Here is a 22,545-nt window from a genome sequence, read left to right as displayed (position 1 = left end):
GCAGAGAGAGAAAATGAGAAACTGAGAGAATAACACAAGACAAGGACAGAGCGTTACCACTAGAACCCTGGGGCACTCTGTCAGCGTCCTGCTTGGCAGATGGAGCAGAGCCTCCAGGTGTGCTGCCAGCTGCCCTGAGTGTGTGTGCCTGCTGGGCACGATCTGCAGCCACAGCAGGTTCTGTCAGCAGGGTATATCAGCAGGGTTTATCAGCAGGTTCTATCAGCAGGGTTTATCAGCAGGTTCTATCAGCAGGGTGTATCAGCAGGGTTTATCAGCAGGTTCTATCAGCAGGGTGTATCAGCAGGGTGTATCAGCAGGGTATATCAGCAGGGTATATCAGCAGGGTATATCAGCAGGTTCTAGCACAGGCACGGGGGTGGTCAGTGGCCGAGCTCGGGAGCTGTCCCTGTCACGGTCGGGGTGCAGCTGCTGCTCCCTCGGGCAAACAGCGGAGCAGCACCAGGTTGCTGAGGCAAGCAGAGAAGTGGCGACAGCAGCACAGACAGACAGAGAAGAAGTACCAGACCCTTCAGGTGCTCCCAGCCCACCAAAAAACCAAAAACGGCTGGGAAAAACTGGCAGTGTTAACTGCTTTTCTATGCTAAGATTCCTCCCATAACTCAGCCCTTTTAGGAAGACTGTTGGTCAGACGGGCAAAATTGTCCTGGGTTTTGGGGTCTGCGCACCTCCAAGGGGGAGGCTGCTTCCCCCAGAGTCAGAGCCTGCCTGCATTTTTTCCTAGAAACTTCCTTTACACGTGGAATGTGTTAAGGCTCCCAGCAAGTCTACAGCTGCTGTAGTAATTTTTCATCCCATGTCAGAAAATGTGTTTGTAACATATGTTGAGACATAAATTACAGTTTAATTGGTTCCTCACAGTCACTCTAGGGACCTTGATGACTGAGCTCTCGGGCTGTGCTGGCACTGGAGTGTTTCTGGGGGTCACCTTACCCAGACTATGTGATCACACAGGTCATACTCCTTGGCCCTGCCTCCCTGCTGCCAGCGCTAAGCACCACTTACATACATATCCCTTATGTGGGCTTGCTGGTCCCTGCTTCCTCCAGCTTTGTTGCTGGGCAGTGGCTTTGTGGGGCAGTGAGGGGGCCAGGGCACAGCAGGGCTGGAAGAGCAAGGATAAAAATTAGCACCATCCCACCACTGTCCAGGCTTCTCAGTCCTGCCTGGATGTCTTTGAGCCGAAGCAGCACTCCTGCCTTTGTCCCTCCTTGCAGAGGGAAGAGGAAGACGACTGGCTTTTCCATTTCTTAATGCCTGTCTCCTACAAGGAATGTGAGGAGCTGCTGAGTGTGGGGATTTCTCTTCCATAGTGACAGCAAAAGAGCTTTTTTGTTGAGATGGACCCTTGCTGGCAGAAGGCAAACCCCAGCAGCAGCAGAGCTGTGCTCGCATCAGGCTGTGCTGGGGCTGCAGTTGTATGAGCCCTTGGGAGGACACACTGCACCCCAGGGTCAGAGGCTTGACCTTTTGGGCACAAGGAAGGTAGAAGGTGTGAGAAACAAAGCCCACTCCTCACTTAAAATTTAAAGAAAATTTAATGGGAGACAGTAGGGGACAAAGTCAATAAAGCAAAAGTAACAGTGGTGGGTGCCTGGCTTGGGTACTTAGCCACAGCCAGAGGCACATCAGTCAACACAGAAACACCCCTTATATGCCCTGGGTATGGCATCAGCCTAATACAAATTTATAAACAGTTATACGAATTCAAACATTTTAATAGTTCCTCCTCTGTCCTGTCTTTTTGGAGTATGTGCAGTTGTCCTAGTGGTGGTCATTTGTTACTTTTCAAAATTGAAAAGCTTTCCATTCTTTCATTGATTAAATGTTAATATTACAACAACTCTTCAGCAACATTGGTATCACAACACAACATTCACAATTAAAAGAACTCTGAACTTTAGCAAAGCTTCTTTTACAAAAGTCAACATTATAAAACACCTAGTATTTACTCTAACAATTGCGACTGCCAACACTGTAATATTTATCGCGAAGGTGCTGTGGTCTGATGGTTTCTTCTAGATAGAGAACCTGTCCTCTCAGCCTGTCTGTCCCCTGAGCCATCAAACAATGATGCGTTCCCTTCCTCTTCTCCCATTCCTGCAGGGCTCCATTGCACCTGGTGAGAAGCAAGTGCTGAAATTCTCTTACATGCCAGGATTACCAGGAGCCTTCAGCAGGATTTACCAACTTAAAGTGGGTGACCTGGAGCCGGAAAAGATCTGTCTGAAAGGAGAAGCGTCCTTTCCCATGATCAGTGTCAACCTGCCCTGGAACATCAAAGGTGGGCACTGCCTGTCTGCTGCCAGGAAGGGCCCCTCTGGTTTTGTTCCCTACCAAATGCCCATAGGGCAGCTCATGCCCACCTGCACCCAAGCCTGGAGGGCTGCAGGACTCCCAGACCAACTCAAGCCATCTAGCTGCTTTGTGAGTCTTGAGCAGAGGATCCCATGTGGCCTTTGTCCCAGGAACCATCCTGCAGAGCTTGCCAGCACATCTGGCAGGGTCCTGAAGGATGATGGCTGGACTGAAAGGCTTGGGAAAGTTGTAAGAGAGGCTGGCAGGGCTTCTGGCAGGGCTTCTGGCAGGGTTGGACTTGCATGACATTGTAGGGGATGAGACTCTCCTCTGTGGGGAGGACGATGGGTGGGAGCAAACATGAGGATTCAGAGAGGAGCAGCAGCATCCACTTTCCTTAGATGGCTTAAGGAATTTCTTTCTGGAAGAAGCCACTGTTGGGAGGCAGGGACATCCCAGCTTAAATGGCACTTTGCTCACACTTCTCTTTGTGGATATTTTCTTCCTTCAGGCGATGAAAAATATGAGAAGCCACTGCAACAGCTTGTAAAACACATGAAACAAGATAGTGAGAGCAATAAATCAGTTGTTGGGAAGAAGAATCAGAGCCCGAAGACTGAGACCTTGAACTCTCAGACCTTGATGACTCAGATCACAAATATTCAGACCCCGGCAGCTCAGACTCCAACGACTCAAAATCCGAAGACTGGAAACCTGAATCCCTGTGTGCCTGACTCTGGCATTGTAGTAAGAGCAGATGCAGCCCCATTTGGCACATGCCACCTTCTCCATGTCACCTGAGCCCCTTGCAGCCCACAGCAGCTTCCCAGTGCCCTAATGGCACTTGGGACCTCCCTGCCCACTTAGAACCATGTGTCACCTCAGCATTGTCCCTAGGGCTGCCATTCTGGTCATGGTCTCTTCTGGGGTAGTTTCCTGGCTACCTCAGGGAGAGATCCTGAAGGCCATGCTCAAGGGTTGATGGTGCTTTGAAGGAGATGCAGGTTATTGCTGGGGAATTTGTTAGTCCCAAGCCAAGCCCTGCCAGATTTACAGACCTGAACAGCAGCTGCCTGACTGCGCCCTAGGACTGTGCTGGCTGTGCTCATCTCTAAGACACCAGCTTGGTCCCGGTTCCCTTTCAAGACAGCTTTTGTCCAAGCTGCCTTGGTCCTGGCTGGGGGCAGGCAAGTATCTGGAGCTCTGGAAGGTTCCTGGCTTGTCTGCCTGCCTGGCCAGATCAAGGAAATTTTGCCAGCAGTGGTTGGGCAGGCAAAGATGCTGGAGATGAGGTGCTGGCTAAGGGAGCAGGGAGTGTCACAGACACTGAGCAGCCCAGACAGGAGGACCCCACATCCCCTCCTAATAAGAGTAGGGTGAGATCCTCTTTCAGGTGCATGCTGGGCCCTGGGAAGAACCTTTGCTAACCAGGCACTGTCTTCCATTTCCTCAGTCAAAGCCTCAGCTGCAGATGAAGATGGTGAGCATGCTGATAGAGAAGGCTGCTCTGGATCTGCAGAAAAATCTCAAATCCCATTCCCCGAAGACCAAGTTCCCTGACAAGCAGCTGCGCCAGAGCCTTGTTGAGTGAGTAGGGACTCCCATCCCCATCTCCAGGTGCCCCGTCAGAAACACCCAGCAATGTCCTCCTCTTCTGAGAGCTCCTCATGTCTGCAGAGCTGGGAATAGCCTAGAATTCACAAAGGCTCTTGTCCCGGTGGCTGTGACACACTATGTGTCAGCAGCTGAGTGCCCTCCCTTCCCCAGCACCACGCTGAGCTTTGGACTGCTCAGCTCCCCCCAGGTGTGGGGTTCTGTCCCTAGAGCTGGGGAGATCCACTGCAGACCTTCAAGCCCTTCCAGACAGCATAAATTCTGTCCCTGATGACTAGCTCTGAAAGAGACAGCTCCCAGCTGATGTCTTGGTTCCAACTAACAGAGCACACTAAACAAAAGGGGAAGGGAACTGCACATGTCAGCAAACCCTTTAAAACCCTAGATCAGATGACTTGAATCCTGGTGGGGTGGCAGGGCTTATCTCGGTAACTTGGTCCCTCCCTTTGCACCATCATGATGCAGCACAAGCACAGGAGGCTTCAGTTGAGGAAGAAGATGCTCTGCAGAACAGATCATGTGATCTGGTTGCAGAGCAGTGAAGATTTCCTGTACAGGCAAATCTTATTCCTAGGCCCCAAAACAATTTCAGGCTCAGGCTGTACACCAGGCTAAGTAGTTGCACTGAGACCAGTGGAGGCCCAGTGGACTCACCTCTACTGGCTTTTCATAGCAGAGAAACTGTGACCAGTGTCCATTTTAAACTACTTTTATTTCCATGTACCATTGGTAGCTGATAAAACCTAGGACCTGCACTCCCTGTGACTTCCCAAAGTCATTGCCAGGTGGTCAGGCCTCAGGTTTCATAGACTTGAGCTGAGTTTTTAAATAAAGTGAATAAAGAAATAGCCACTTTGTTTCCTCTGTCCAGGTGGACATGTAGGCAGGCTGTGGTTTAAGGACTGTCCTTACTCCTCCTTGCAGAGTTGAGCTGCCCGAGTATGTCCTGGACATGGGCACTGTCCTGAAGGGTTTCACTGAGAGACGCACTCTGCAGATCACCAACCCTGGGCAGATCCCAGTGTCCTTCCAGGTCGATGTATCTGTCCTGCAGGACACAGGTAAGCAGTGCTGGAGACACTTCCTGTGGGCATGAAGGAGATGTCTCAGACAAACTAGCTTAAACCACTGAGCTTGCAGAGGTTTTTGAGCTTTTTCTTCTCAGTCCCCTTGCTGGGAGCTTCAGAGGCAGAATTCTCCAGTCCAGCCATGCCCAGGGGCCTGGCCTGCCTACAACTGCCCTGACACTCCAGTGCACGGGCCAGATGGGCTCATCACCCTGGTCACCTCTCACCATCTTCTGCCCTTGGCTCCCACAAGCATCGAGTTTCTTTGGGCACTCTGTGAGCTTGTTTTGCAACAAGTGTTTTGTTTTGGAAAGCTGTGTTTTGGAAGTGCTTTGTTTGGAATTCACACTGTCACAGCACTTGTATTCAGCCTTCATTGAGGAAACAGCCTGTGAGATCCTCTGGTGGATCAAAAGAGACTCCCAAAAGAGGCCTTGAGGCAAGGCTGCACATCCATCACACAGTGTCTCACTATGTCCAAGGGGTGTTCAGGTGCATTCTTTAAGTTTTTTGTCCAGGTCACAGCACAGCATGGGGTTTTTCCCAGACCTCTCAGCCAGGACACCTGTAAGGCCTTAACATGCTTATGACACATTTCTTATGTTTCTTGTGTATCTCAGCTGCTTTGTTTTCATCTGTTCAAGGTTTCAGAGTGGACAGGGCCAAGATGAAGAGCCTGCCCTACAGACACACCCTACCATTTGAAGTGTGCTTTGAAAGTGCCCAGCAACCGCAGGGTGATGTGGATGTGCTGCTGCCCATAAAGGTACCACAGCTCTTGGGGCAAGCAGCAGGCTGGGCACAGCAGCAGATGTCACCTGCACCCTCTGCTGAATTCTGTCCTTCTACAGGTAACAAAGGGCCCCATGTTTCACATCCGCCTCCGTGCCACTGTGTTGGAACTGTCACTCGACCTCTCCAAGAACACACTGCAGTTCTCCGATATCCTCGTTGGGCAGTGCCAGGTTGAGACAGTCCGGCTCTACAATTGGTTCCAAGTGCCCTGCAAATGGTTCATTACTGACATCAAGCCTGTTATGAAGGTAAAGCACAGGCAACATTGAACACGTAACTTCTTGGTTGAGTTTTCCTTGTATCTCTTACCTTTTCTGCTCCTGTGGCTGCCCAAGCACTTGGGTCTACGGCGTGTTTGAGGAATCTTCTGAGGGTCTAGATCAAGGCTGGTTTTCCTGGACCTGTTCTATTAGCTGCTGTTTGCTTTTCTGCCATCTTCACCCATTCCTCCTCCTCTGAGGACAGAAGTTCCCTCTGCCTGCCCTGTTTACAGGTTTTTCCCTCCAGCTCTAGGCTATGGGGGCCACACTTGGTTTGGCTATATCTATCTATCTATCTATCTATCTGTCTATCTATCTATCTATCTATATCTATCTATCTATCTATCTATCTATCTATCTATCTATCTATCTATCTATCTGTCTATCTATCTATCTATCTATCTATCTGATATTGTACGTGTACGTGTACATGTGTATGTGTATGTATATGTTTATTTGTATGTGTACGTATACATATATGTGTATGTGTACGTGTACATGTGTATGTGTATGTGTATGTGTATGTGTATGTGTATGTGTATGTGTATGTGTATGTGTATGTGTATGTATATGTATATGTATATGTATATGTATATGTATATGTATATGTACTGATATCTCTGAGGCTCTGTCCTCAAACTGAGGAGACCTCACACCATTGGTTTCTGTATCCAGAGCAATCAACTCAAATACATGACACCAGAGCAACGTCAGGAGCAGCAGGCGCTGGAGGATGAGCCCTGTCCCTTTGAAGTGACACCATCCAAAGGAACCCTTGATGCAGGAAAATGGCAGAACTTGAAAATCCAGTTTACACCCAAGGAGGAGGTGAGATTGGCAGCTGTCTGTTGCTGTGCATTGTTGTTCATTATGTATGATTCAATTACATTCTTTATTGTTAAGTTGTACCCCCTCTCCTATTGTTAATAGTTTAGTCCCAGCTGTGCCCGCCTACCCCAGTTGCCAATCCACCCTGATGCCTGCCCCTTGTTCCTGAATGTTCCCTGTTCCCCCTCCCATTAAGTTGTCAATCCTCCCTTGTGCCACTCCCCTGCCTGGACCGCCCTGTTTGGAATTCCCCTATTCTCCGAGTCCCATTGGGCCATGTGCCCCCCTCTCCTCCCCTTGTGTTCCCCACTGGTTTATGTATTATGTAATAATGCATAAACCAGCCTTGTGCTCCTCCCCTAAGTCTTCCCTATTGGGTTATTATTTGTGCACTCCCCTTGCTCTTCTCCCCTATACGAGTTGCTGTAGCCCTGTATCTTTTGTCTTTTGTCCCTGGAACCTTCAAGAGAATAAATCCTTTCTGGAAGGCACATGGAAGACCTGTCCCTTGTCCTTACTCCTGCCCTCGAGGCTGGACAGCCTGTGCCGTAGAGCATCAGCCCTAAGCTGCCCTGCTTTCCAGGGACAGCCTGCTCTGGGCTTGGTGCCGGGAGCTGGCGGGGGAAAATCCGGCACAGTGTCAGCTGTCAGCCCAGGAGGCCTGTCAGGGCTATCCCAGCCCAGGAAGCCTGTCAGGGCTATCCCGGCCCAGGAAGCCTGTCAGGGCTATCCCGGCCCAGGAGGCCTGTCAGGGCTATCCCGGCCCAGGAGGCCTGTCAGGGCTATCCCGGCCCAGGAGGCCTGTCAGGGCTATCCCAGCCCAGGAGGCCTGTCAGGGCTATCCCAGCCCAGGAGGCCTGTCAGGTCTGTCTCAGCCCAGGAGGCCTGTCAGGGCTATCCCAGCCCAGGAGGCCTGTCAGGGCTGTCTCGGCCCAGGAGGCCTGTCAGGGCTCTCTGGAAATGAGGGCCTGCTGCAGAGAGTGTGATACGAGCTCTGCCTTCACAGGGGGCTTTCTGCAAGCCCCGTGCGGCTCTGTTCACCCCACAGAGCACTCCCAGGAGAAGTGCTCTGAAATGCCCTCAGGTATCGCTAGAGGACACGAAGTATAGCGAAGGGTTCTGACAAATCACACATACAGCAGCCAGCTTTCATGAAGTGAAGAAGCTTTTATTTCTGGGTTTTGTTAACTCTTGTATAAGCTGTTTCGATCAGGTCACCTTAATTGTTAGACGGAACAACACCTTTCTCCTCCCATTGGTGGGACAAGAGAGAAAACACTCAGAACATCTGTGTCTTGTTTCAGAAAAGCAGACTCTTACTTACACAAACAGTCTGTAAGTGAGGAAAGATTCCCAAGACTTTCCCTTGGGAACAATCAGCTCCTGAGAGCTTGAAATTCTGTCCGGTTCAGAAATCGCGTCTACACCCAGGGAGCTTGCACAGAGAGCATCAGGGCTCTGTGGCTGCCTCTCGGCACAGGGGAGGGATGTGCCCAGCTCCCCTCAGCCTCCCCCTTGCCTGGCCCTGTTTGCAGCTGCGACACTTGGTGCAGAGCAGCTGCACACTCGCAGAGGATAATCCTGGAATGGCCGCTCTAGGCCCATCCTGCTGCACAACTGACTGGCAAAACAGCCACCAGACACCTTCCTGAGCATGGCAGGACAGTCACCTGTAGTGGTGTGCTGCCAGCAGTCAGTCCCTGGGCTCTGGCCTGCCTTCACATTCCCATGCAGCTGGGGATTCAACTTAAAAGATGGAGCATTCCCAAAAGTACTTTGCCTGTGGCCGCTGAGTCTTGGAAAGTGACAGTGTGTACCAGTATGGACACAAGTGCTTCTGTGCCCACAGACAGTCCCAGGAACATTTTAATTGCTCAAGAGATGTAACCATCTTGTGTCTGGCTTTGATCAGAGCCAAACACTAAGCAGAGAAGGTGACCCTTATTTCTGGCCAGCGAGAGCTCATTTGCCTCTCTCCTGGAACTGGCGTTTGCCTGATGCAGCAGTGCCAGGACTGGGTGTGGACACTGTAACCCCAAGGGCCCTTCTCTTGACCACTGCACTCCTGCATGACTGGGTGAAAATGCCTGGCACTCCACTGTACATCCATCTGATACCCAGTACCCAGTTACAGTGCACACCAGGACTCATCCCAGTTACTCACACCCAGACACAGATGCCATAGTCCCTTGCATAAGTAAATATCTGGTTTCTGTTCACCTTGGAGGGACTGATAACACCCTGACCTTGGGGCAAGCATGGTATTTCGGGTCCTGTCACCTGGGACTTCATGGATGAGTTCTCTGCACTTTTGTCTTTTCAGAGGTCTTACCAGAATGAGCTGAAGCTTAACATTTGTGGGAGCAGGAATCACTTAAAGCTGCACCTCTCAGGACAAGGGTTGGAGCCACGGTTGGAGTTCAGTCCCCCAGCACTAAAGATGGGATGGGTGCTGGTGGACAGCGATGGGGTGGAGGCCACAGTGGTGGTGAAGAACCCATGCAACTTCCCCATTGAGTTTTACTCCCTGGATTTTGATGAGCAGTACCTTGAGGAGGAGAAGGTGAGAAGGCAGGTCTGGTCCCCGTGTACATGCTGCCCAAGCTTCACAGCACTCCAGCATTCCCAAGCTTGTGCCAGGGAGATGGAGGCAATCTCCAGGGCAAAGCCATCTCTGCTGACATGCTGTGGCAGGTTGGGAGGAAGGGAGGAGACAGAAAACGGGGTTGTTTGAGTGTGTGTGATGAAAGGTGAGAAAAGGAATCTTGCATGTGGTTTCTCTTCCCTACACACACAGATCCTGCGGATGGCAGTCGGGTCTGAGTACCAAAATACCTTTTTAATGCCTCCACGTGCCGCGGGTGGGATGCTGCCCCCAGAGGTGCTGGAGGACTATGAAGCACAGAAGAGTCTGAAGGCTCAACAGGAAGAGCTCAAGGCTATGGCAGAGGTGGAGGCCACGGCTGAGGGTGAGGCCAAGTCTATGAGCGAGGCAGCACCAGGTCAGAAAAACAGTGAGGATTTAGTGGTGTCTGTTTTGACCGTGGTCACAGCAGGGAGTCCAGCCCTTCCACCCTGGACTTGCTGTCACCTTGTTCTCCAGGGAAAGCCCATGCTTTTAGCAGCTGTCTGTTCCCCAGCTTGGTGGGGGAACTCTTGGTGAAGGGCTGTGGCATTGTCTACCAACCGTGAGAGTAGCCAAAGCAACTTCTATCTGTCTGCCCTAGACTGGGGAAATAATCAGGCTATTCCCTTGTGTCCCTTAGCCACTAAGACTAGGATTGGATGAGTTCTTCAGCCAGTAGGACCAGGTCTAATATCACTGGCTCTTTTATATTTGCACCTTCCTAGCAACAAAAAAACAAGCTCATGTTGCTTTCACTAAGTCTCCTTTCCTGGGATCTGAGGAGATGGGAAGGATGGTGAGGATCAAAGGCAGGCAGAAGGCTGACTTTTCCCCCTGGTTTTGCACTGCAGCAGAAGCTCTCACATCCTGTCCTGAGCCCATGGAGAAAGTGACTGAGGATCCTATCTCTCGGGCTGTCATGCGCCACCTGGGCATTGACCCGTCTTCAGAGAGGCGTAAAGCACAGCAGCGCAAAGGGATTGTTGTCATTGTCCATGGGTCACCCCGGGCAGGTACGTGAGCTGCAGTCCTGGGCTGCAGGGAGAGGGGCAAGCAGGAGAAACACATCCTGGTGGACCATGGTACTTAAGGCAGAGCACTCTCAGCACAGCTGAACAGGGGGTGGAGATGATCCTGTTGGCTCTAGAATTCAGAGCTTGTAACCACGCTCCAGCTGCCTTCCTCATGGCCTCCCTTGGAGGGACACTTGCTTTCCCACTGTCCTTTTAACTCTGAAATCTTGTTGGAGATTTTTCCAGGGCCTGTCCCTGTAATGCCTCCTGTGCAAGTGTCACCCAGCAGCCCTCCTCTCTCTCTCAGGAAAGACAGAGGTAGCAGCAGCCCTGTGTCACTATTACGATGCTGCCTGCTTGTCCATTGACGCCGTGGTGAAAGAGGCCATCGCCAACCATCGCAGCCAAGCAGGGCGCTGTGCCCGGGAGCTTTGCACCAAGGCTGCCATGGAGCCGAAAGGCGAAGACAAAGGTAGTCCTGGTAAGCAGAAATGCTGGACCCAGAGCCAGTGCTTGGGAAACCCACCATGACTGTCCACTTCTGCTTACTCAGAGTGGCAGTTTTTCAGTCCTTGGGTCTCTTAGGGAACATGGGTAAAGTGCATCTCTGGCTTGTCTGAAAAAACAAAAAATCATTTTTAACAGCTCAGTCAGGGGTTTTTTATAGCCCCCTTTGCTGCCATTCTTGGCACATGTTCCTTTTTCTAGGGGTGGTGAAGCACACCTGCCTCTTTCCCAAATACTTTATATTTCCTCAAAGCTGAATCAAGCTTGCTCCTCATGGGCATCAGGCAGAGCTGCTGCCCACTTGAACAAGGAAAAAGCCTTCCAAGTGGCTCAATAAGCACAAGAGGACTAACTATGAGTGTAACCTTACAAACGAGAGGAAAGGAAGGACAGCCTCCCAGAGGAATTTCCAATGAGAGACATGCTAGAGATGAGCTCTTTTCTCCAGAGATTTGCCTATGCCCACTGTCAGGTTACACAGCTCATGCACGTTGGGATGTTCTTCATGTGAGACTGGAGACTTGTATGAAATTTACTGGGCAGTTGGTACCCTGAGCCCTGCAGGGTGAGGCCAGGCCTGGCTCGGTGCAGGGGGAAGTTCGGCGCTGCTGAGTTTTGAACCTGGCTGGGTTGGGAGCTGGTGGAAGGAAGAAGACTCTGGGTCCCAGCTGGGGTTTTCCCACAGGGTGGATTTAGCTTCTGTGGAGACGGATGATACAAGTGGGGCAGGGCTGCAGGTCTCCACATGAGAATGCAGGATGGGTGCAGGGTATGGAAACAATGGCTCTGGAGAACGAATCTTTGGCTTGATCCATACGGGAACTGCTGTACAATCAGTGTCACTGGCAGGCACCGTTGTTAGGAGGGACGTAGTGCTGGCTTTAAAATCAGGTATGGGATGGCATGTTTTACCATGCTGGTAAGAGAAGCAGGGAAGGAGCTGCTTCTGGGGAGCAGTGCTGCCAGTGCCCAGAAGACTGGGGAAAAAGTGCCATGTTCCTTCCAGGGCTCAAGGTTGTGCCCATTGTGGTGAAAAGGTGCCTACTGGCTTTTCAAAGACCCCTTAAACCATCTGTCCCCTGTGCAGATAAAAAGTCTCAGACCAAGAATAAACAAGCCTCTGGGGAAAAAGTCAACAAGAAGAATGCCAAAAGCAAGAGCACTCCAGCCAGCAAACTTGAGGTAAACATGATTTGTCCTGGTTCATGCCTGGGACCTTTGCATTGTCCTTGAGATGGGCAGGGGCTGCTTACAGTGGAGGCTCTATCCCAGCCAGGGCCTGGTATGTGGGTCCATGGTGTCAAGCCCAGCTGGCAGGCTGGGCATGACTGGGGCTGGGAATGTGCTCTGGCAGAAAACTCCACTGTTTCTCAGTGGTTTGCTGGCAAAGTGTGTTCCTGGCTAGTGTGACTGCACGCAGTGAGCAAAGTGCTGGGAGGCTGCACTAGGGGCTTGCAAGTTTGGGTCTCAGCTGGCCAAGGGATGGGCTCTCCAGGACCATCCCCTGGAGCCCCTGCACTGCAGGGCTGTTCTGGTCTCCATTGGTGAGGAACCCCAGCTCCAAGCCCAGCAGTGGGAGTTGTTTGGGGCTTTCCACCGTGGTTTATTTTCCTTACAATGGTCCACATTACAGTTCACAGTTTCCACTGCTCCTGCGCCGCAGCAGCTGAACATCATCAGCAGTCATGGCGAAGAGCTGAACTGCTTGAGCTGTGTGCTGCCTGAGGACCTGCTGGTGGACATCCTCTGTGAGAGACTGAAGGTGTGTGGGGTGGGGGGAAAGGAGACATTCCTGCTCCAGAGAGACAGGCACTGAGGTACAACTCGGAGAGGAGGAGGAGGAGGTGGTCTGTACCTGCTGCTGGAGGATCCTGGACTGTGTGCAGGGAACCCTGGGGGAAACTGCAGATGCCCGTTGTTGGCAGAGCCTAAGGACAGATCCAAGCTGCTCTTAGCTAATGCACTTGGAACAAGGGCAGCTGGTGCCTTGTGACATCTGGGTTTACTGTCCAGCTGCGAGCCCCCTGCGTGCAACGACTGACTTACTCTTCCCTTTATTTGCAGAGTAATGACTGCTACAAGGGAGTGGTTTTTGATGGCTTGGAGAGCCTCTTCACAAGCAGCCTGGAATCTTCCCTGCTCTGTGTACTCAAAGCTGTCAAGAATCGTCGTCATATCTTCATGGTGAACCTGCATCATGATTATGCTTCTTGCAAAGCCCAGGAAGAAGCTAAAAGAAAGAGGGAGGAAGCTAAAAGAGAGGAGGAAGGTGAGATACCTCCGTTCCTCTCAAATCTCTCTCAAGCCCTCAGCCTTATCTCTGTGTATCTGGGTTTCCAGCAGAGCTTGTAAGAAATGTTTCTATTAATCTTTCCACCTTCTGGCTCAGTGGAATCAGCACTCATCTTAAGAGTTGCAGGAGATCAGAAGTTTTACGACTCATCCTAATCTGTAACATTAAAGCCTGGGCACAAGTGCAAGCTGCTGTAGTTCAGTGACAAACGACTGTCCCCAGCCTTGGTGCAATTAAGCCAGGCAAAGCACAGGAACTCACTGCCTGGCCATAGTTTGGGGGATTGTCTGAATTTTGGAGCAGGGATATGAGCTCCTCAACATCTCCTGGTATGATAGGCTGAGTTGGGAAAAGCTGTGAATCCTTGCAGCTGACCCAGAGCACCCAGCTCTGCTTGCAGTCACTCATGGTTTCTCCTCTGGTTTGTGCTAAAGAACTGCGGCGGGAAAAAGCTTTTCAGAGGAAGATAGAACATATCTTGAAAATGGATGAGGATGAATATGATGCTCTCCCTAAGAAGAAGAAAGCACTAGTGGATAAAATGATCCTGAAACACAATCGTATGCGGAGGGAGAGGTGAGTAAGCCTTCCATGGGTTACTGCTCAGGGTAGTGTCTCTGTAGTGTAGGTAGTAGGTAGGTAGTGTCTCTGGAGGGTTTCCTTGCTCCAAGGACCCTGAACTCCGAGGTGTTTGATAGCAAAGGCCAAAAGCAACACAGAGATGGCCACTCTTAGCTCCCTGGCTTCCAAGAGAGGAGGGACCATCTTCTGTTGAGACAGAACATCTTCTCTATTCTAGTGGTGAGCCCTCCTGGCTTAGATGCTGCCTGCAGGGAGCTGGGCTCTGGGCTTGCCTTGGCACTGCCTGTAGAAGTGTCTTTAAGTCCATGATGTTGATTTGCACCTTCTTCATCATCTCCCTTCTTCACCAAAACAGTGGGATTGTGGTGTGGGCAGGTGTGGGCCACAGACAAACCCTTGAGTTGGGTCCTGGTCCTGCCACAGATGAATGCAATGCTGATCTGCCAGGGTTCTCCTTATGGTGGGACACCACCCATAAAATCCCATGTCCTTTAGGCTCCCCTTCAGCTGCAGCAGTAGGCAAGCACAGGAGAAGCTCTGCTCAGCAAGGCAGCCCAGCTCAGGACACACAGGAAAAGTGTGGAGCTGGGAGGGGAGGCTGCTTAAAGTAAGCCTGTGTATCAGGACTTCTTTCAGCCCAGGCTGAAGTTGGTTTCACGGGGAGGAGATGGACAAGGCTGCTTCAAATTGCTTCCATGGCAGAGAGCACTAGTCTGTCTTGGTTCCAGCAGGAAATGTGGCTGACAAGAGCCTGTCTTGCAGGAGACGAGTTCCTGCAGCCTTTGCTTTCTGACTGATTGGATTATTCGCATTAAGGAGCAGGCTATGCCCAGGGAGAAGGGGGCTGAATGAGCTGAGTGAGAATTGTAGGAGGCATCAACAGATGTTAGCTGCTTATGTGATCTGGTTTAAACTGGAAAATCAAGAGAGGAAGGGCGTTTCCAGGCATCAGTGCTCAGCTGGGGGGATCAGCCTTTAGCAGTGGAGGTGTCTGGGTGTGCCTTAAGAGGGAGGCTGCACAGTTGAGACCTTATGATGGCAAGGCTTAGGTTTGGCTGCTCCTGGAGGTCCCCTTCTACAATTCTCCTCACTTGGATGTCCCCAACCTCTGTGGGTAGAGGAAAATTCACAGAAATGGTCTCGTGGTTCTGCCTGGCCTCATGGTCAAGGATTAAGGTGCATGGCCAGCCAGGACTAGTGAGCCCAGGTTTCTGGTGGTGACTCTCACTGATGTTTTCTGTTTTGTTTACCAAAGGGAGCGGAAGCAGCTGGCTAAAAAGCTTGAGGAGGAGGCAAAAGCCTTAGAGGAGGAAGAGAGGCGGAAGGAAGAAGAGCGGCAGAGGGAGGAAGAGAGGCTGAAAGAGGAAGAGAAACGGAAGAAGGAAAAGAAGGGTGTCTCCATGGGGAAGCAGCCTGCAAAACCAGAGAAGGGGAAAACCAAAATCCCAGAGGAGGGAGAAACTAAAGCCCCAGAGAAGGCAGAAACCAAAGCCCCAAAGAAGGGGGAAAGCAAAACCCCTGAGAAGGAAGACAAAGCTCCAGAGAAGGGAGAAACCAAAGCCCCAGAGCAGGGGGAAACCAAAATCCCAGCGGACCCAGCTGAGATGGAGAAGAACTTGATCCAGAGGTTTGAGATCTATGAGTCATCACAGCAGAATGTTATGCAGGTTTTCTCCTACTGGAACAGGGTTCAGGGTACTGTGCAGTTACCTGTGATTCAAAAGGGAAACAAGTCCCAGCCTTCATCTGAAATCAAAGGTCAGAAGAGCAGTAAGCCTCAGGACAAGATGGAGAAGAAGCCTGAACAAAAACAGGGAGACCAAAGGAGTCTTCAGTCATCTCATCTGGAGACACCAAGCAAAGTTACAGAAGAGGCAGTCAGAGACAAGCATGTCGGGGTGCCATGCCTGGACATCCAGGTCACAAATCCAAAGGCCATGATTAGGGAGATCCTGAGGAAAGGGAGGCTGCCAACAGAAGACCAGGTAAAAACCCCTGCAAGGCTCAGATCTTGAGCTTGCTGTGACTTTGGACCCTTTGTGTCCTCCCAGGTGAAAATGGCACAGAGCCTTGATGGTCCAGGCCCTTGATGATGTTCCACAGTGACTCTGTAGCATCTGTGTGGATGGGGAGGTTATCACCATCCCTCAGATGGGCAGAAAGTGGGAGAGCTCTGTGTACAAGTATCCCATCTGTTCAGAGTCTCCCAGCCTGGAGATTGTTATGAACAGTCCCAGGACAGGGCAGCTCATGGTCATTGTTTTCTTCAGCTGAGTCACTCAGGAGTACTCTCCCAGTACCGCTTGTAGCTCTTGCCTCTGCTTTTCAGGCTGCTCACTCCACTGGGCATAACAAAGCACTTGTACTTCATATAAATCAAAAACCCCATTGCCTAAAGCTCAGTGTCTCTAAAGGAGTTGTGAGGATGAAGGTGACAGAAGTATAAACAGGATTTTCTCTTCTGTTTTAGATGCTGAAATATTTGGGACTGCATCCCAAAGGGCCTCGCCTTCCCCCTGCTGCTGTCCTCTCCATAGTCGACTACCCAGAGGAGCGGCTGGGCTCTGCAGAGCTTGTGAAGCCCTTCACCATTGCTGCACCAGAAGACAATCTGGTGGGTACTGCAGGGTGCTGGCACTGAAGGTGCCAGGGCAGGGACCAGGCTAGATGGGGGCATGGGGGACAGGTTGGATGGAAAAGGATCATTGTGGAGAGGTAATGAAGATGTGATGGGGCCCCGTGTCTGCAGGTCTCCTTTCTGTCAGGGATGTGACAATATGGACAGCTCTGCTTTGGACAGAGCAGTTCTGTAAGACAAGAGGGAAAAAAATCACTTTAAAAAGTGATTTAAAAATCAACTTCCTTTGAGGAGAGGATCCTGAGTGAGAAGGGTTGTCCTAGGTAAAACAAACACCAATAAGGAAGACCAAGTTCATGGGAGGTGGACTCATTTATTTATTCTCTCTTCCAGTCGTGAACAAACCCCCATTTTGCTTTCCAGGAAGGTGATGTCTCAGGGCTCACCTCTCCCTCCCCTTTCTCTCTCCCCTTAGGCCGAGGCCCCAGATGAGAAGGGCAGTTCTGCTGAGGGCCAGCCAAAGAAGGGTAAAGCAGCCAGCAGTGACAAGTCTACAAAGAAGAACCAGGTCTCTACAGAGAGAACAGAAAGTCCCCGGGATTCCTCCACAGCAAGATTGAAAAGTGCGCTGAAAAGTGCCTCAATCCCCACAGAATTCCTCAGGTGAGCTGCATGGGAGGAGGTGATGCCTCTGCTTCTTGGTCCTCTTGCCAAACAAGGTCCATCATCCCCAGCTCCGCAGGGACCCTGTGCCAGTTCCTCCATGGGATGGCCAGTGCACCCTCCTTGTTTCATTTGCTCCTCAGCAATGTCTGAAGCCTCCTTTTTAATTGCCAGGCTGAAACGGTACCGCTGGATAGTGCCTGCCCTCGGTGAGGTGGAACTGAGGGTCCACTTCTCCACCAAAAAGCCGGGGAAGTTTGAGCAGACGCTGAGGTTTGAACTGGTGGGGACAAAGCGGCAGTACGAGCTGCCCTGCAGTGGCACCGGCCTGTACCCCAGCATCAGCCAGAACCCACGGTAAGGCTGGCCCCTGGCAGCCTCCCACACTGCTGCCCCCGAGCTCACAGCCAGGGCTGCTCCTTGGGCATTCTGGCCTGGGCACATGGTGCTGCCTGATGTCACCCAGCATCTCTTTCTGTGCTGGGAGCTGGGGAAGGCAGATGGTACCTGAGCCACCAGGATGGGTTATGGCTTTCTGATTGCATTGTCTACTTGGAGCATCTCATAGCTCCTCCTTCCCCACTTTCTCTGCCCAGGCTGGTGTTTCCACAGTGGAGAGAGACCATGGAGGAGGGTGAAATCATCTTCAAGGAGTATGTTGAGAGCACCAAGCAATTCCACTTTGGACCGCTGCTGTGTGGGAAATCAAGAGAGTGGTAGGTGCTCCCTGCTGGCCTTTGTACTTTTCTGGACACGCTTGGAGACATGCTGTGCTGGTGGCACAGTCCAGGGCAGTCCCCAGCAGAGTCCTGGCACACACATGGGTTTGAAGGAACACACAGATCTGTGAACTTGAGCAGATAAGAGGCAAATGAGCCTTGGAGGAGCTGCTCTGCCTGCCTAGTGGCTGCCTTGGTGGCCAGAGCCACATGCTGTTGCCAGTCCAAGGTGACTTCACATCTCAGCTTCACCCCTTAGAAAATAACGTTTATGGTGTTTTTTGAAGTGCCTTGACCGCTGCAGGTAGCCTGTTTGAGCAATTATTCTGTAGATGGTTTTGTAAACCTTTCATTAATCTGTAATTATTAATAAGATTTTATTATTGACCTGCCAATAGGTGTCAGGGGGAACGTACAGCAGGAATTACATTTCCTGTAATGACATTGCATCATCACTGCTGGATAAAGTCTTCCTGAACACATTGTCATTGAAGCTATTGTGTATTTCTACTTTTACTGTCACTTTTTAAAAATAATATTAAGTTCTTGTCTTCATGGGAGCTCTGGAGTGCTGGGGCTATTTTGACAACCCAAAGGAATGAAATCAAAATAGTTTAAAAAACAGACAATCTTTAGCCAAGTTGATGGATGGTCTGGGATTTCTGTTTGCCTCTTTAACCCTTTCACTCCAAAGTAATTTCCACACCTGAGAGAAGGGCCATTTGTTATCTTCCTGCATTCCTCTTGGGAATTGATGCTTTATATTTCTTTCTCAGACTTTGAGCTAACCCATGAAATTCAAAGAAGTTTCATGGCTTTTTATGAAAGCGATTAGCTAAACTCTTCTTCCAAAAGCCTTTCTTTATACCCTGCAGGGAAGGCACCCCAAGAAAGAAGGGGAAAGAGCCCATCTGCCTGGTGTACTGGTATTTTCTAGGCACCTTTGAATTTATGTTGTATCAAAACCTCATGAAGTGGCCTGAGCATCATCAGGCTTCTGGGGTGGAGGCACCAAGTACAGGGGAAGGCATCAAAGTCAGGCAAGGATGAGCACATGCCCATGCCCCTGGCTGGGATCCACTTCCCTCACATGTTTGTTAGAACAGGGTCTTCCAGCACCGCTTCCTCGGGTGCACACGGTGCTTTCCTTGATGCGTGGCAAAGGCAACAGTCTCCTCTGCAGCCTTTTCCCCTTTTGTGGACAGGTACAAGGCCCAGAACTGTCCTGCCAACTTGGAGAATATAACCATCCTCAACAACTCCCCCATGGACGTAGAGGTCCAGTTCTTCTTTGAGGATGATGAGAAAGCAGAGACATTCCTTCTGGACCCTCCCAGCATGACCCTGAAACCAAAGGAGAAGCAGGTAGGAGAAGGGCAGGTAGAGCAGGCACCGTAGAAGTGCCCAGGAGCTGCTGCTCCTGCTCACACACAGAGCTCTTTCTATTTCTTTCCATGGGGCTGGGTCCAGGAGCTGACCATTTGGGCATACCCCACTTCCCCTGGCTTCCTGGAAGACAAACTCATCTGCTGCATTGACAAGAACCCAGAGCCAGTGGTCTTCAGCGTGTGCTGCCATGGGGTGCACGTGCAGCTGGAGGTCAGCCCCCTGGAGCTGTCTTTTGACAAGCTGCTTCTGCACAGGTCAGTCATCCCACACACACTCCAAGACTTGTGACAAAGACAAAACATTTGACTCTGCTTTCCAGGGCTCGGATGGAGCTGCTCCAGGTTGCATTCAGTGGCGAGGCTGGAGTGACCAGCCAGCAGCTGATGCCAAGTGCCTCCTGTCTCTGCAGGACTGACAGCAGGACCTTGGTCCTGAAAAACAACACCCTACTGCCCATGGCCTGGCAGCTCAGTGGGCTGGATGACCTTGTTGAGGACTTCTCCTTGTCCCAAGATAACGGCACCATTGATCCTGGCTCAGAGATGGAAGTGACAGTGGATTTCGAGGCCCAGCAGATTGGCAACATTGAGAAGACCCTCCGACTAGAGGTGAGAGGGACGGTGCCCTGCCTGGCAGAGCAGGGCACAGGGGGCAGCCACGTGCTCTTAGGGACAGAGTCAGGAAGAGCTGCTCCTGACAGACACGAGGGTGCTGTGACCCCAACTTCAGCCTCTACACAGCGTTTGCCAGAACGTGCAGTGCATCCACATCCCCCCAGATAACCACACACTGCACCCTGAGCCTGTAGCACAACCACCTTGTCCCTGTGAATGGTCGAAGGTTGCTTGGTTGTACAGACTGCAGCGTGATCTCTGCATTCCTCTTGGGCTTTGTCTGAACCTCTTGCATAATGCAACGCTCTCCCCCTGGGATTTTGTTCCCCATGGCTTAGGGGCTGCATTTCAGAGAGGGTGCTAGGTGATTGGAGAGGGTTGTCAATGCCACCTGCTCTGAGACACCTCACATTTCCTGTGGTTGTTCTTACATCCCTGTGCCTCTCAAGGATGCTTTCCCTGCTGTAGCAGTGCTGAGTTGGGCTGATGGGGTTTTTTACTGCAGCAGAATCCCACTGGGGCAGCCCATGAGATGAACAGGTTAGCAAAGTTTGGGTGTCCACCAACACTTTTGAAGCTGGGGAGGCCATAGGGGAAGCAGCCAACAGAGATAAGGACTTAGAGGCTGTCTACCAAAAGAATAATCTGAACAGTGTTTGTTTCTTGCTGCCTCAGGTTTCAGATACAGAAAACATCCTGGGGATTGTTCAGGCTGAAAACATCATAATCTCTGCAGAGGTCTATGATGTTTTCCTGAGCATGGACCTACCTGAAGGTCAGTGGATGTCTCCCAAACAAAGCAGTGCAGGTGCACTGCATTACCTTGGGAGGTGGGAGACCAAAGCACGTAGGATTAGATGGAACGGGACGGGACGGGACGGGACGGGACGGGACGGGACGGGACGGGATGGGATGCAAGAATAGCATGGATACATAAAGCACGTAGCCTGCAAGCTGTGTGAAATAAAGCAGCCTTAAGTCTGTCCCCTCTGAACTTTGAAGTGTGCAGCTTCATGTGCAGGTTGGTTTTGGGGGCTTTGAAACAACAGTAACATGAACAGGCATTTGGTAACTGCCACACTCTCAGCACAGCATACAAAGCAATTGGATTTGTGCTGGAAGCAAGGAAATGGAAGCCGAGCTCCTTAGCTACTAAGCGTGCAGATATTTTGAGTAAGAAGAGAAAGGGCAGACAAGTAGCTGGAAAACACTTCCAAGAACAGAAACTTGCTGAAAAGGGTTTTGTGCCAGGACCTCCATGTAGCTTGGGACCTGGTGTATTCTGCAGCAGCTCACAAATACCATGTCTGACATTGCTCTGCGGGTTTTCTGCAGGTCCAGATGGAGGCTTGGAATTTGGAACCATTAATGTCCTGGATAATGTGAAGAAAGTCCTGACTCTAAAGAACAAAGGGATATACAACATTGAGTACAGGTGAGTCCAGCTGCCTGGTGGTGAGCATTTCCTCAGGTTCCCAGGCCTGCATTCTCCCTCTGTCAATGGCTAGAACCTGTTTCCATGCTGGCTACCTCATGGTAAATACAAAACCTGGGCTCTCTAATCTCCACTATTTTACCAGAGAATGCAGTCACAAACCAGCAGTTCTCCAGAGCTCAGCAGGAACCTAAAGGAGAGCTCCAGAAATTTCAGCCACTGAAATTCATAACCTTTCTTTGATGGTCACCTCCTTTCTCCTTCTGAGACTCTGTAAAAGAGTGAATGAAAAGTTTTGGTGTCAAGGTTTCTTGCAGTAACCTTGTGATTGTCTGCACTCTCTGTCAAGATCCAGGATTCCCTGAGCAGACCTGCACTCTCCCTTTTCTTTTTTTATGGTCCTATGCAAAGTCCTGGCTGTGCTGGTGGCACCTCTACTTTTAACTGCAGAGATCTCCATTCCTTCCCTTTCTCCCCAGATTCATACTGAAGGGTGCAGGTCCCAGGATGCGAGACTTGGCATCCCACTTCACTGTCAAGCCTCAGTCGGGCAAGCTGATCGCCTCCCAGCCTGGTGTGAATATTGAGATGTTCTTCCACCCCACAAGGGAAATCCTCCTCAAGAACAACCCCATCCTGTACTGCCAGGTGAGCTGCCTGGGCCAGGCTGTGTTACCACACAGTGTTTTGGGAGCATAAACAGGATAGGTGTCTAATGGAAGGAGAATCCTCTCTCCTACATACACAAAGTCTTTCAAAACCATTTGGGAGGCTTCCTAAGTGGAGCTGAGAATCTGACTCTGGAGGAGGTGTTTAAACAGGGATGGGTGAACTGATGGAGGCCTGGGGTGGAGGCTGGGAACTGGGGTAGAGGCTGGCCTCTTTGTTTACCACCCCTTCCTGTGGACACAGGTGACAGATGCCATCTCAGGGGAAGGAGGCCAGACTGTTGCCAACATCCCAGTGAAGGTGTCGGCAAAAGCTGTGTACAGCAAGTTCAGTATTGAGCCTGCCTCACCCATCAATTTCGGTGCCCTGCTGAAGGGCAGCAAGAAGACCCAGATTGTTGTGCTGGAGAACAAAGGCATGCTCAGCTTCAAATTCCGCATCCAACAAGCACCTGAGGATGCATCTTCATTGGAAGGCAAAAGGTACGAGAAGCCCTGCACCACCCTTCCTGTCTGAGGAGGCACCACCCCACGGCTGGTATGTGGCAGGCAGCCAGGAGACCTGGGCTGTCGCC

The 22,545-nt window shown here is 51.0% G+C and overlaps 1 protein-coding gene across 3 annotated transcripts in view; it reads left to right on the top strand.

The window, feature by feature from the left end:
- LOC111942194 (axonemal central pair apparatus protein HYDIN-like) overlaps positions 1 to 22,545 on the top strand; it is a 71,030-nt gene that overhangs the window by 37,483 nt on the left and 11,002 nt on the right. For 2 of the 3 annotated variants that reach the window (XM_086848117.1, XM_086848115.1), the window contains 27 exons: positions 2,128 to 2,305; positions 2,831 to 3,066; positions 3,773 to 3,906; positions 4,858 to 4,994; positions 5,645 to 5,766; positions 5,852 to 6,043; positions 6,731 to 6,883; positions 9,207 to 9,446; positions 9,681 to 9,885; positions 10,361 to 10,522; positions 10,830 to 11,003; positions 12,117 to 12,211; positions 12,663 to 12,791; positions 13,094 to 13,298; positions 13,757 to 13,898; positions 15,160 to 15,889; positions 16,375 to 16,518; positions 16,958 to 17,145; positions 17,320 to 17,502; positions 17,742 to 17,861; positions 19,070 to 19,229; positions 19,335 to 19,507; positions 19,663 to 19,861; positions 20,543 to 20,642; positions 21,203 to 21,302; positions 21,782 to 21,950; positions 22,215 to 22,453. In XM_086848117.1, coding sequence (XP_086704243.1) covers positions 2,128 to 2,305; positions 2,831 to 3,066; positions 3,773 to 3,906; positions 4,858 to 4,994; positions 5,645 to 5,766; positions 5,852 to 6,043; positions 6,731 to 6,883; positions 9,207 to 9,446; positions 9,681 to 9,885; positions 10,361 to 10,522; positions 10,830 to 11,003; positions 12,117 to 12,211; positions 12,663 to 12,791; positions 13,094 to 13,298; positions 13,757 to 13,898; positions 15,160 to 15,889; positions 16,375 to 16,518; positions 16,958 to 17,145; positions 17,320 to 17,502; positions 17,742 to 17,861; positions 19,070 to 19,229; positions 19,335 to 19,507; positions 19,663 to 19,861; positions 20,543 to 20,642; positions 21,203 to 21,302; positions 21,782 to 21,950; positions 22,215 to 22,453 — 5,009 coding nt within the window. The remainder of the gene's footprint in view (positions 1 to 2,127; positions 2,306 to 2,830; positions 3,067 to 3,772; positions 3,907 to 4,857; positions 4,995 to 5,644; positions 5,767 to 5,851; positions 6,044 to 6,730; positions 6,884 to 9,206; positions 9,447 to 9,680; positions 9,886 to 10,360; positions 10,523 to 10,829; positions 11,004 to 12,116; positions 12,212 to 12,662; positions 12,792 to 13,093; positions 13,299 to 13,756; positions 13,899 to 15,159; positions 15,890 to 16,374; positions 16,519 to 16,957; positions 17,146 to 17,319; positions 17,503 to 17,741; positions 17,862 to 19,069; positions 19,230 to 19,334; positions 19,508 to 19,662; positions 19,862 to 20,542; positions 20,643 to 21,202; positions 21,303 to 21,781; positions 21,951 to 22,214; positions 22,454 to 22,545) is intronic. The other variant, XM_086848116.1, reaches the window with a different exon arrangement.

The sequence above is a fragment of the Cyanistes caeruleus genome, chromosome 12, assembly GCF_971803275.1.
Source record: "Cyanistes caeruleus chromosome 12, bCyaCae1.hap1.1, whole genome shotgun sequence".
NCBI classification, from domain to species: Eukaryota; Metazoa; Chordata; class Aves; order Passeriformes; family Paridae; genus Cyanistes; species Cyanistes caeruleus.
Note: the sequence above shows the minus strand (reverse complement) of the source record. Positions and strands in the feature narration are given on the sequence as shown.